We start from the raw sequence: 12,864 nt of genomic DNA on the forward strand, positions 1-12,864 counted from the left end.
GAGAGAGAGAGAGAGAGAGAGAGAGAGAGAGAGAGAGAGAGAGAGAGAGAGATCCATCCCTGGATCCCCAGAAACCGTATATAGTTTTTGTTTTGTTTTGTTTTTAAAGACCTCAAAAGGCGATACTATCTTTAACATTTTTAGTAGGGTGTGATGACTCAGTCCTGTAATCCCAGCACTTGGAAGAAAGAAGCAGAAGGATTACTGTGTGTTTGAGGCCAGCCTCAGCTACAGAAAGACTCTATCCTGCCTCAAAATCACACATACACACAAAACTCCAACAGAATACATTTAGATTTTTGTGAAAAACTGGTATGTTTATTCAGACTGTGATTTTGTTATACCTTTATATGGATTTTTGTGTTCATTTAAGATGATGTCATACACTGAAAACCTACTAGCTCTGGTCTACATGGATCTGTGAAAATTCATTAAATATTCACAAAGTCTGAAGCTTTGGAGCTGGGCAAGTAGCTTAGTTGCTGAAGTCATGCCAAGCAAGAATGAGAACCTGAATTCAGTCCCCAGTATACAAGGAAGAAAAAGCTGGGTATGGAGGTGCACGCTCGTACTCTCAGAACTCGGGGTCTGGATCTCCATGGATTCGAGCCAGCCTGGCCTACATAGTTCCAGGCCAGCTAGGGCAACAAAGTATAAACAACAACAAAAAATCCCTCAAAACACAAACAACAAAAATGAAGTTGACAACACCTTAGTAATGTCACCTGAAGTTGACCTCAGGCCTCCACAGCCATGCATATACACTTGATACACACATATGCAAATATGCATATTACCCCCAATCAATAAATAATAGAAATAAAAGTAATTTTTAAGATGTGAAGTTTTATTCTGTGATAAACTACAACACACTACCTGACAGTCAGTCTGTCTGTGAGACCCCATTAGGCTTTGAAGCTGCTGAAGTTTCCTACTCACTCAGTAACTTTATGGATTTTTCGGTATCCCAGAAACCAATGTCCTGAAGGGAGAACATATCTGTTGAGGGTTTATGTTGTTGTTTTGTGTTTCGAATGGAGCTGTTTGAAGTAGAAGTAGTCACAACATCAGTGCGAGTAGGTTCCCTGCTGCTCTTGCACAGTGCTAGGTCTGGGTCCTAGCTGCTCCCAGCCACCTGTCACTCCGGCTCAGCAAGCCAGTGCCTTCTCGTTTCTGTGGGCAGACTGAAAAAGAGAATGGCTTCACTTCGCACATTCTTTTAACCTAATTCCCCGAGAATGGTTTTCTGTCTGTTGAGACCTTGAACAATTTGATGTGTTTTATAGCCTGACAGCCTCCTGAAGCTCTGGTGGACTTCCCGCTAACATGGTTGGTCCTCTCTGAGCTCACCTGCTCGTCACTTCAGTGCCAGGAACTGGGGAGAGGATGTGTGTCACACTTCCTGACTAGACATTATTCTGTATCTTTTGTCACTGACCCTCAGAATAGAAATGTGAGTGCAGTGGATCACTGTAAGCAATGTGGGTTTAAAATTCCCCTGTGAGAGAGATGCTGAAAGCCCGGGCAGCTGGAAGGCTTGGTTGATGCTGTGACAAGAGCTGTTTGCAATGACTGTAAAGTCACAGACTTATCAAGGAGTAGCCTTAAGCTGGGCACTCTGGGGCCAGAGTCAGGCGCTTATCTGTAAGCACCAGGTCAGCCAGGGATAAATTGTTTCAAAAATTGTTTTTTTTTTTTAATGAAATGAAAAACAACTAAATTAGGGTAACAATTCCCAGTTAAAGCTCAAACAGTAGGAATTCTGTTTCGAGATTTATTCCAACTGAGCCTTTATTCTTTTGGAAAAATTTTTAGGGTCCTTAGGCATACTGGACATGGGGAACAACTTGAGGACAGTCAAACCATCCCATAGGAGACTTGGGGTCAGAAGATAATTCTTGCTCTTTCTGCTTAATCTTTTTTATTTATTTATTTATTTATTTATTTATTTATTTTTTAAAGATTTATTTATTTATTATAGGTAAGTACACTGTAGCTGTCTTCAGACACTCCAGAAGAGGGAGTCAGATCTTGTTACGGATGGTTATGAGCCACCATGTGGTTGCTGGGATTTGAACTCCGGACCTTTGGAAGAGCAGTCGGGTGCTCTTACCCACTGAGCCATCTCACCAGCCCTGCTTAATCTTTTTATATTTATTTTATTTCATGTATACGTGTGTTTTGCCTACATTTATGTCTGTGCAACACTTGTGTGCCTAGTATTCTTGGAGGTTAGACAAGGGATTCCGGTCCCCTGAACTATCGTCACGGGCAGTTGTGAGCTGCCGTGTTGGGGCTGGGAATCAGAGCCCGGTGGGTCCTTGGGAGAAGCAGCCAGTGCTCATAATCACTGAGCCATCTCTCCAGCCCCCTCTGACCAGTTGTAGCCTGTCTTTGTTTCAGTTTGGACTCCTGATTATAGCCAAGCCAATTTATAATCCCATTCATAAGAGTGCGAAATGCTTCAGTAAGCATTTTCATTTCCTCCTCCAGCAAATACTAGCTGTGGCCTTCCTCTGAAAATGCTGCGGAAGACGCCCATGTACACCTGTGGCACGTACTTGGTGATGCTGGTCCCACCTCCAGGAGGGTCAGGCAGCTCTGCCACCCGCTCTCTCTTTGGTGGAACAAGTGGTCTGTCGTCTTTAAAGAGTAAGTATGTTTTACTGGGAATGCTGCTTCTGATGTGTCTCTGCACCAGTCACTCTTCTGCTGCTCTGAGAAAACACTGTGACCGAGGAGGCAACTTAAGGAAGAGAGAATTTAGTTTGTTCTAAGGGTCTAAGGGTCTGCCATGGAAGGGGAGATGTGGCAGCATAGCAGGAAGCCAAGAAATCACATTGTTTTGTTTTCTTTCTTTTCTTTTTTCTTTTTTTTTTTGAGACAGGGTCTGTCTATAGCCTTGGCTGTCCTGGAACTCTGTCCATAGACCAGGCTGACCTTGAACTTCCAGTTAACTGCCTGCCTCTGCTTCTGTCTCCTGAGTGCCGGGATTAGAGGTGTGCTTACCACAGCCTGCTCAGAAAGTCACATTTTTCATGTCAAGCACGAGGCAGAGAGGATGAACTGGGAGTGTGGCTGCCTTGTAGCTCTCCAAGCCTGCCCCAATGATGTCTTTCCTCCTGAAGGGCTGTGTCTCCCCATCCTTTCTCCAAACTGAGGGCTGAGTGTTCAGATGCATGAGCCAATGCAGACCACCACAGTCTCTAACTCTGAGATAGAAAGCATTCTTATTTATAGTTTTAAATGTACTCTGTTACAGTTGTCCCTGATAACACAAAATAATAATGGTCGATAAGTTACAGGCTGAGGGTCCATTACTTTATGTGGTGCGGAGGACAGCACCCAGGTCACGTGCTCTGCCGTCCTACTGCCCAGCTACTGCCCAGCCCTCAAAATGTAACTTTTTAAACTTGGTTTTATTTTTCCTGCATTTTCTTACCATGTAACTGTATCTGGTCTTAAACTCACAGTAATACACCTGTTTCTGCTTCTTGAGTTCTGGGATTAAAGGTGTGGGTCATCATGATTGTTCCCAAACCTTCCATTGGTCTCCATAGCTTAGCTGTTCACTGACTGGAATTTAGGCTCATTTGATTAGAACAGCTCTTGGTGAACTGTTACCATGAGAATGTGGCTGATTCATGAAATGCTTCCTTCTGTGGCTTGCTCTATGTTGGTCACCTTGGGCATCAGCACGAGGAGACACCTGTTCTTATCCTTAGACCATGGGGGGTTGCTAGGTAGTTGAAGGCACCTGAGCTTGCCTTCAGGAATTCTGAGGCGTGATGGTGTCTATGATGACTAGAAGTGGTCATTAGTACTTCCTCACTGTTAGAAAGAGGGGGCAAGTATACATGTGGCAGAACATGAATGTAGAGGTCGTCGTGGAGTGGGACAGAAAGAAGAGGCTTCTTGGGCTCTCAAGTTGGAATGGTGAGAAATAGGCATTCATCTATGTGCAGGCAGGGTAGGAAGGGGCTTCTGTGATAAAGCACACTGAAGAAGAAGTGTGGTGGGCAAGATCACTTTGTGAGATAGAACCTAAGGAAACATAAAGAAGAGGGCTGGGGCACAGCTCAGGGTAATATTTACCTAGTATGTCCAAGGCCCCAAGTTTCATCCTCAGGGGTAGGAGGAGAACTGGATAGTATAGTTTAGTCTAGAAATAGTATAGTTCCCACCGCCGTGATGGTGGAGGAAGAAAAGGAGACAAATGTTAGAGGTGCTGAGACTGTGGAGAAGGAAGAAAGGAGCCCTGAATGGTGGAGCACACCCGTAAACCTTAGTACAGTGGTTCTCAGCCTTCCTAATGATGCCGGGACCCTTTAGTACAGTTCCTTACACTGTGGTGACCTCAGTCGTAAAATTATTTTGTTGCTACTTAGTAACTGTAATTTTGCTACTGTAGTGAATTGTAATGTAAATATCTTATATATATGGGATATCTGCTATGTGACTCCTGTGAAAGGATCAGTCCACCCCCAGAGGGTCATGACCCACAGGTTGAGAACCACTGCCTTAGTTCTTGGGAGGCTGGAGAGCAATAGCTACTTAGTAACTTTGCGGCCAGACTGTGAAAGGAAGAGCACAAGAGAAAGAGAAAATGGTGCCTTACACCTGTAATGTCAGCATCTGGGGAGCTAAGCAGGAGAACCAGGCATCTGAGGCTAGCCTGGACATCATGGTGAAACTCAAGCAAACAGGGTGGGTGTGATGTCAGCAACAGTAACCAACACACATGGGAATGCATGGCAGCCAGGAGGTAGGGGCCTCTCCTAGTTAGGATTGTTACTGTTACGATGAAACACCAGGACCAAAAACAAGCTTGGGAAGGAAGGGCTGTATTTCACGCTTCCACATTGTGGTGCATCACTGAAGGAAGTCAGAGCAGGAACTCAAGCAGGGCAGGAACCCAGAGGTTGAACAGGGCCGAAGCCTTGGCCGTGCAAGGATGCTGCTTTTTTATGGGATCCAGGATCACCAGCCAGGAATGACACTATTCATAATGAGCTGGGCCCTCCCCTACAATCACTGATTAAGAAAATACCTTACAGGCTTGCCTCCAGTCTGTCATTTTTCTCAGTTGACACTCCTGTCTCTCAGATGGCTATAGCATGTGCCATGTTGACACACAGCTGTCCAGCACAGCACTTTATATTCTCTGTGCTCCGCAAGTGAGAAACCTGCAAGGTGAGTCACTCCCCGTGCCATGGAGGAGTGGGAGAGCCAGAACGCAAGCCTCTACCCTACAGCCTGTCTTCTTCATGGCTCCATTCTCCTGTGTGTCTGCAAGAGGCACAGCGAGAGCCAGGAGGAAGAGCGACCTCAGAGCAAGGCTGACAAGGCCAGCTGAAACCCTTCCTACAAGCACTGCCACTCTGTGACTTGTCTTCCTTCTGTGCTTTCTTGACCTAATGTAGAAAAACACATATCAACGTTACTACTTTAAATCACTCCCAGAAACATAGCTTAATATCAAGGTTATAAAGACATTCAGAGCTGGGCGTGGTGGCGCATGCCTTTAATCCCAGCACTCAGGAGACAGAGGCAGGTGGATTTCTGAGTTCGAGGCCAGCCTAGTCTACAGAGTGAGTTCCAGGACAGCCAGGGCTACACAGAGAAACCTTGTCTCCAAAAAAAAAAAAAAAAAAAAAAATCGGTCAGCATTGCTTTTAGGGTTCTTCTGTGTGTATTTTCCATTTTTGTTGTTATTATCATTAGAAAACAGCAAAATAGGAATTTTAAAAAGAAGTGTGGCGAGGAGCCTAAAATGGAAGCTTAAAGAGTAGTCTTCAGGATCATTGAATAGCTGTCTGTTCTGTTCTCAGTCCTGGCCTCCAGTTTGGTGTATAACATCTCAGATGGCCAGTTCGCAAGTCGCGCAGATCTCATAGATGCTGCTGGAAGCTCACTGGGGCGTGGTGCTCTCGTACCAGGATTGGGTAAGACATGCTACGCCTGTTTCCTTGGAGCCTGAGTGACTGATCATGAAGAATCTTGTCACGTCTCTGTGGCACTCCAGTGTCCTTAAAAGAGAGAAATGCTAGTACCCTTTAACTTAGGGACTCAGTGTGCAAGCCCCCATGTATAAACTTGTCAGGTGAGCCCCCACTGAAGACACTCAACATTAGGTTGTAAGACGATGCCGTTACAGTCTGCAGAGTTCATGCCATACCATACAGATGTGTATTCCTCTGAACATGTGTTAGAAAATGAACCGGTGCTGTACATTGTGCTTGCTCTTTGTCCCGACTACTGGGGACACACCAAGGGGTTTGTGACTCATTATTGTGTATGGTTGTTACCTGTTCAATGGTTTTGTGGGCCTTTCATGAAAGCCACCTGAGTACGTCTGTCCCAGGAGCAGATCATATGGATGAGCTGTCCCTTCTCACACAGGAGCTGAGCAAAATTGCAAATTAAGTTTAGATTTTATGCTCAGTCCCAATTTAGTCTGTTGTCATGTAAATCTTTGGGGGTAGAGTTGTGGCTGTCAGCGCTGGGGAGAACTCCTGCCCTTTGCTCTTTGGGGGTGCTGTGGGAAATATGTTGGGGTGTACAGCAGCTGTGTGAGCCATGTTGTTTGCAGGTGCCTGTTATGATACCATGAACAACATGCTATGGACTTGCTCAAATGACTACATTGACCAGTGGTGCAATCCTGGGAACCAGGCCTTCCATTACGTGTGCCAGAGACTGGGCGTCAGCCATATCATCACCGAGCCCAAAGGTGAGCAGCATGCTCAGACCCAGCTATGACAGACCAGAGGAGCAGGCATAGGTGGCGACATGGCGACAGCTTCCTTCTTGGAATTTGAGGAGAAATTCACTGTTGTCTGTGGCAGGGAAGGCTGGCCGTGTGGAAGGAGAAAGCATGTAATTCAGTGAGGTTTTGAGGAACTCGTAGGCTTGTAAAGAGAAACCCGTTTCCCTCCCACAGTCTAAACTTAGAAGTAAGATGTGCTCACTGGTGCTAGAGAGGCCGAGTGTAATCTCAGCCGGGAGGCTCAGGGAGGAGCACTGTTTGCATTCTAGACTGCCCCGGCTACAGAGTGAGTTCTAGTTTAAGCTGGGCCAGACTGAGGTCTTACCTCAAAACAAAACCCAAACACAACGTTGATTATTGGTTCTCAGGCTAGAATCCCCCTAAGTGCTGGGATTAACAATGTGTGCCACTGTGCTTGGCAATGTTGACATTATTAAGGTCAGCTGTCTTGGCTTTGGGGAGAGAATAACTCAGCAAACTCTCTCTGTGTAAAGTATTATTAAAACAGACATTATCAACAAAGTAAGAGCCATCTATATCCAGATTGTGGAAATTGGTCAGTGGAGTCACCATATTAAAAACAACAGGGGCTGGAGAGATGGCTCAGTAGGAAACAGCACTGACTGCTCTTCTAAAGGTCCTAAGTTTAAATCCCATCACCCACATGGTGGCTCACAACCATCTATAATGAAATCTGACGCCCTCTTCTGGGGTGTCTGAAGACAGCTACAGTGTACTTACATATAATAAATAAATCCTTTAAAACAACAACAACAGCAACAACAACAACAACAGTGCTGGAGAGATGGCTCAAAGATTAAGAGCACTGACTGCTCTTCCAAAGGTCCTGAGTTCAGTTCCCACCAATGACATGGTGACTCACAACCATCTATAATGGAATCCAATGCCCTCTTCGTGTGTCTGAAGACAGCTACAGTATACTTATATACGTTAAATAATTCTTTAAAAAAATTAAAAAGCCGGGCCTGGTGGCGCAGGCCTTTAATCCCAGCACTCGGGAGGCAGAGGCAGGCGGATTTCTGAGTTCGAGGCCAGCCTGGTCTACCAAGTGAGTTCCAGGACAGCCAGAGCTATACAGAGAAACCCTGTCTCGAAAAACCAAAAAAAAATAAATAAATAAAAATAAAAAAAATAAAAAAATTAAAAAAGCACAAAATATGTTAAGTAAAAAAGAAAAACAACAACGGAAACATCAAGAGCAGCAGCAACAACACTCAGGAGGCAGAGGCAGCAGGTCGCTGTGAGTTGGAGGCCAGCCTACTCTGCATAGTCCATTCGAGTCCAGCCAGGGCTGCAGAGTGAAAGCTTAAGCAACCAAGCAGCAGCAACCACCACCACAGTCCCCTCAGCCTGCTGGGTTCGAGCAGTGCAAGCCTGGGGTGGTTTTAGCTGAGGCTGCTCTAGTCTCCATTCAGCCTTGGTCACAATAGCCATTCTGCCAGGGTGGCAGACAACACCACCAGCACCAGCACCAGCACCAGCACCACCACTGTCTTTGGTACCAGAGAGAGAAGACCAGGGACTCAGCAGAACAGCAGAGTATCTGGGGATGAGATGAATCTCTACGGGGCCTCCTTATGGCGTCCTTAGTAGGGGACCCTGAAAGACCCTTGTTGTATGCTCATGTCTGGATAAATGAAAACTGAAAGCACTGTCAGATGCCAGATGGAAATTACATATCAGGGCAGAGTTTACAGTTGCCAGAGCTGGCACAACACACTGAGCCTTACAAACAGATCCACATAGAACCTAAGTGTTACTAGCTCAAGAGGTTGAGGTGCCACCTCTGACTATCGGTTAACAGTCACCGAGTCTTGAAATAAAACCCAGACCTGGGAGTATGACTCAGTGTATGACAGATTGTCAGAAGGAGCAAGACCCTGGCTTCCATCTCTAACACCAGACGCAAGAATAGTAACAATAGTGAAACAAGGGGTTAAAGAAAAGAAGTCCAGCTATACACTAGAGACACTCAGATTCTGGGCTTTTTAGAAGATAGCTTTAAAGCAGCATTATACATATGTTAAAAAATAATAACTGGGCTGGTGAGATGGCTCAGCGGTTAAGAGTACTGACTGCTCTTCCAAAGGTCCTGAGTTCAAATCCCAGCAACCACCTGGTGGCTCACAACCATCTGCAATGAGATCTGACGCCCTCTTCTGGAGTGTCTGAAGACAGCTACAGTGTACTTACGTATAATAATAAATGAATCTTTAAAAAAAAGATTTAAAAAAAAAATAACTAACTGAAAATGTCTTGGAAATTTTGAACAAAAGTGTGATGACTATGACAAGATGAATAGAAACTCTAATAAAGAAATTGACAATTAAAAATTGAGACAGAGTCTCATGTATTACAGGCTGGAATCAGATTCACTACACCCAGCTCTGTCCTGCTTCATGCAGCTAGACAAACACTACCCACTGACCCACATCCCCACCCTCAAGAAATTCTTAAAAGCCAAACCACTGTAACTAAGTGTGGTAAGTGTTCAACAGAGGCAGGACGATCAGGAGGAGGGGGACTTGGCTACCTGGTGAGTCTAGGGCTAGCCTGGCTCTTAGGAGACTGTGTCTAAAGTCAAGTTCTAACCTAGGGAATAGCCCAGAGGTCATAGGCCTTTCACTCACATCGTATCCTAGCATCTGTCAGCCTGACAAGTAGGCGGGGTGCTGATGCTCCCACCCGCCGTCTCACTCTCCCGTTTCTGATGGTGGTTAGGAGTCCTCATACCGAAGGGCATAAGTCCGCCCCACAGAGAGAGAACATGTATTACTCACCTCAGTAATGATTATTATTATTATTTATTTATTATTTATTGTGTGGGTGCATATAGGTGTGTATCCTCTCCACCATGTGGATTGTCTACCTGCTGAAGCCCCTTGCCAGCCCCTGCAATTTCTTTAATATCTATAGAGTTAGTAGTAATTTCTCTGCTTTCATTTCTCATTTTTGTATTTTTGTCAACTTGCTAAAAATGATTGGCTTGCTTTGCCCCCCTAAAGTGGGAAGGCCTTTTTTTTCTAAGTTGTGTCTTATTTCTTGTGCTGGAGTTGGAGCGAGGGCTGTTGGTAGGAGGCAGGTGCTTTAACAGCTGACATCCCCCAGTCCCGGACGGGACCATTGAGTTGTTTTCTTCAAGTCCCCAAGGGGCCTTACTTGTTCTTTGCCTATTTAGATTATTCTCTACCTCCATCCTCTGAATGCCCGAAACCATTCATGAGCCATAAAGTAATTATATAAGAAAATGCTTACTAATCTTTAATTGATACACATCTATCTAAATGGGATAGAAATGGGGGGGGGTGCCAGATGTCCCTCAATAGAGGAATGGATTCAGAAACTGTGGTACATTTACACAATGGAGTACTACTCAGCTATTAAAAACAATGCATTTATGAAATTCTTGGGCAAGTGGATTTATCTGGAGGATATCATCCTTAGTGAGGTAATGTGGACGTTGTACATCGTGGTGCGGAGCCTAGTGCGCACCACGATGTACAACGTCCACAAGCAGGATATTAGTCCAGAAACTTAGAATACCCAAGATACATTTTGCAAAACACAAGAAAACCAAGAAGGAAGACCATTGTGTGGATACTTCATTCTTCCTTAGAATAGGGAACAAAATACCCATGAAAGGATACAGGTACAGAGACAAAATTTAGAGCTAAGATGAAAGGATGGACTATCCAGAGACTACCCCATCAGGGAATCCATCCCATCATCAGCCACCAAACCCAGATACTAATGCACATGCCAGCAAGATTCTGCTGAAGGGACCCTGATATAGCGGCCTCTTGTGAGGCTATGCCAATGCCTGGCAAACACAGAAGTGGATGCTCACAGTCAGCTATTGGATGGAACACAGGGCCCCCGATGGAGGAGCTAGAGAAAGTACCTAAGGAGCTGAAGGAGGCTGCAACCCTATAGGTGCAACAACAAGATGAACTAACCAGTACCCCCAGAGCTCGTGTTTCTAGCTGCATATGTAGCAGAAGATGGTCTAGTCGACCATCACTGGAAAGAGAGGCCCCTTGGTCTTGCAAACTTTATATGACCCAGCACAGTGGAATGCCAGGGCCAAGATGTGGGAGTGGGTAGGTAGGGGAGCAGGAGTGTGGGGAGGGTATAGGGAACTTTTGGGATAGCATTTGAAATGTAAATAAAGAAATTATCTAATAAAAAATATTCAATAAAAGAAATGGGGGGCGCTTTGAGAGGGGTACTTGTGGGCAGGTCTTCTTCCATCTGTCAGCTTGAGGGGGGCTCTACTTCTTGTAGACTAGTTACCAGCATGGGCTGAGCTGGCCTGAATGCCAGTCTGAGCTCCCCCACTTTGTAGCTGTGTGATTTAGGGTAACTTAACCTCTCTCACTCTTTGTGTACTGTCCTGTAAAACAGGGCTAAAGAGTTTCCATTATAAGCATGTGTGTCAGACTTTATCTCATTGTTAAGGACATATAACCAGCTCAGTAACTGATAGCTTCTAGTTCTCCCATATTTACATTCCACACTCTGGCGGGAAGGGTTTGGAACAACATTGGCATGTTGGGGCAGCAGCAGTCTGTCCCTGTGTGTACACAGCTTCTGTACCCTGGAGAGTTGCTCTCTGGGACGCCTGTCATGGCTCTCCTCACCATGATTCCTTTGCATCTTCCAGAAGAGGCCATTAGCACGAATGAAGTCATAAACCAGTTACTGCACCATGTTGGCGCCATGTGCATTCACCAGCTCAACCTTCTAGCTACGAACCCCAACCTCCCCATCACAAGTGTCCTGGGCAAGCAGCACCCAATTGAGGCACGCCATCTGAGCAGCATCTGTGACATCATGGAGAAGGCCATGGTTAACGGCGACACCTGCATCGTACGCTGCATCCTCGTTGTCTTTCAGGTACATGTCAGCATATGTGAGCAAGATGGCAGGCAGGAGGTTGTCCTCCATCCTGTGTGTTGCACATGGATCAACAGATGTTGCGGTAGCCCATCGCTGCCAGTGTGTGTGAGGTATTTACTATGTGCCGTTGTGCAGTAGGAGAGAGTTGAGTTGGAGATGCACTTGCTGTCTTTCATAAGCTGCATGTGCTTTCTTTTAGAGGGCTGTTTTTACCCCTGGTGGAGTGAGCACACTTAGCCCTGCCTGTTATATTTCTGTAGGTGGTGTTTAAATTTTTCTTCAGCCCACAAACTGAAAGGAACCGAGACATCATTCGGCGGTCAGGATTGCTTCTTTGGCAGTTGTTGATGGCACCAAAAGATCAAATCTGTCCTGAAATTCAGAAGGAGGTCTGTCTTGCCATCAGGTAAACAGCAACTGGGTTTTCTTAGTGCTCCCATCTTAGTGCTCCCTGTAAAGGAGGGAGTGCACGGGGACTCTCTGCAGGTGGAAACCTGCATAGCTCAGCTCATCTGGAATCTGAACCTCACCAACTGAAAAACATTTTCCATAGCAGCAAAGGCAACCTGCAGGAATTAGCGATCCGCCTCCCTCGGCGTCCTGAGTGCAGAGATTAAAGGCGTGTACCACTACCACCATCACCACCTGCCTAGCAAAGCTCTTTTGAGGGTTGCAATTGTACAAGCAGCTAGGTTGTTCAAGTGTGAGTGTGTCTGGGCATTTTGGGGCATGCTTTGGCCTGAGCGGCCCTAGTGTCTATAATTTGTTCTGCCATTCACATCGGCTGTGACTTCCGTCTCCTCAGGTGTTTGGCGACTCATAGGCTGATGTAGGACAGTGCTTAGTTGTGCGAGTTCTTGTCAGCCGACTCAGAATCTTGTATGGTTGCTGAGATGGCTCTTAGGGAAAAATCGCTTACCACCCAAGCATGATGACCTGAGTTTAATCCCCAGAACCAATACAGGAGAGAATCAACTCCTGAGAGTTATCCTGTAACCTCCAGACATACACCGTGGCATGAACATACCTGTAGCCACCTCCCCCCCCCCTCTCTCATACATACACCGTGGCATGAACATACCTGTAGCCACCTCTCTCTCTCTCTCTCTCTCTCTCTCTCTCTCTCTCTCTCTCTCTCTCTCTCCCCTAGTTCTGTTCTAAGCACTGGAGCATAC

At 45.8% G+C, this 12,864-nt stretch overlaps 1 protein-coding gene across 5 annotated transcripts in view; it reads left to right on the forward strand.

Annotated features, from left to right (window-relative positions):
- Nucleotides 1-12,864, forward strand: part of Hectd4 (HECT domain E3 ubiquitin protein ligase 4) — a 150,583-nt gene that overhangs the window by 55,625 nt on the left and 82,094 nt on the right. For all 5 annotated transcript variants that reach the window (XM_029533784.1, XM_029533785.1, XM_029533786.1 and 2 more), the window contains exons 9-13: nucleotides 2,494-2,652; nucleotides 5,832-5,945; nucleotides 6,593-6,733; nucleotides 11,454-11,686; nucleotides 11,950-12,095. In XM_029533784.1, the coding sequence (XP_029389644.1) occupies nucleotides 2,494-2,652; nucleotides 5,832-5,945; nucleotides 6,593-6,733; nucleotides 11,454-11,686; nucleotides 11,950-12,095 (793 nt within the window). The remainder of the gene's footprint in view (nucleotides 1-2,493; nucleotides 2,653-5,831; nucleotides 5,946-6,592; nucleotides 6,734-11,453; nucleotides 11,687-11,949; nucleotides 12,096-12,864) is intronic.

Source organism: Mus pahari, chromosome 23, assembly GCF_900095145.1.
Source record: "Mus pahari chromosome 23, PAHARI_EIJ_v1.1, whole genome shotgun sequence".
Taxonomy (NCBI): Eukaryota; Metazoa; Chordata; class Mammalia; order Rodentia; family Muridae; genus Mus; species Mus pahari.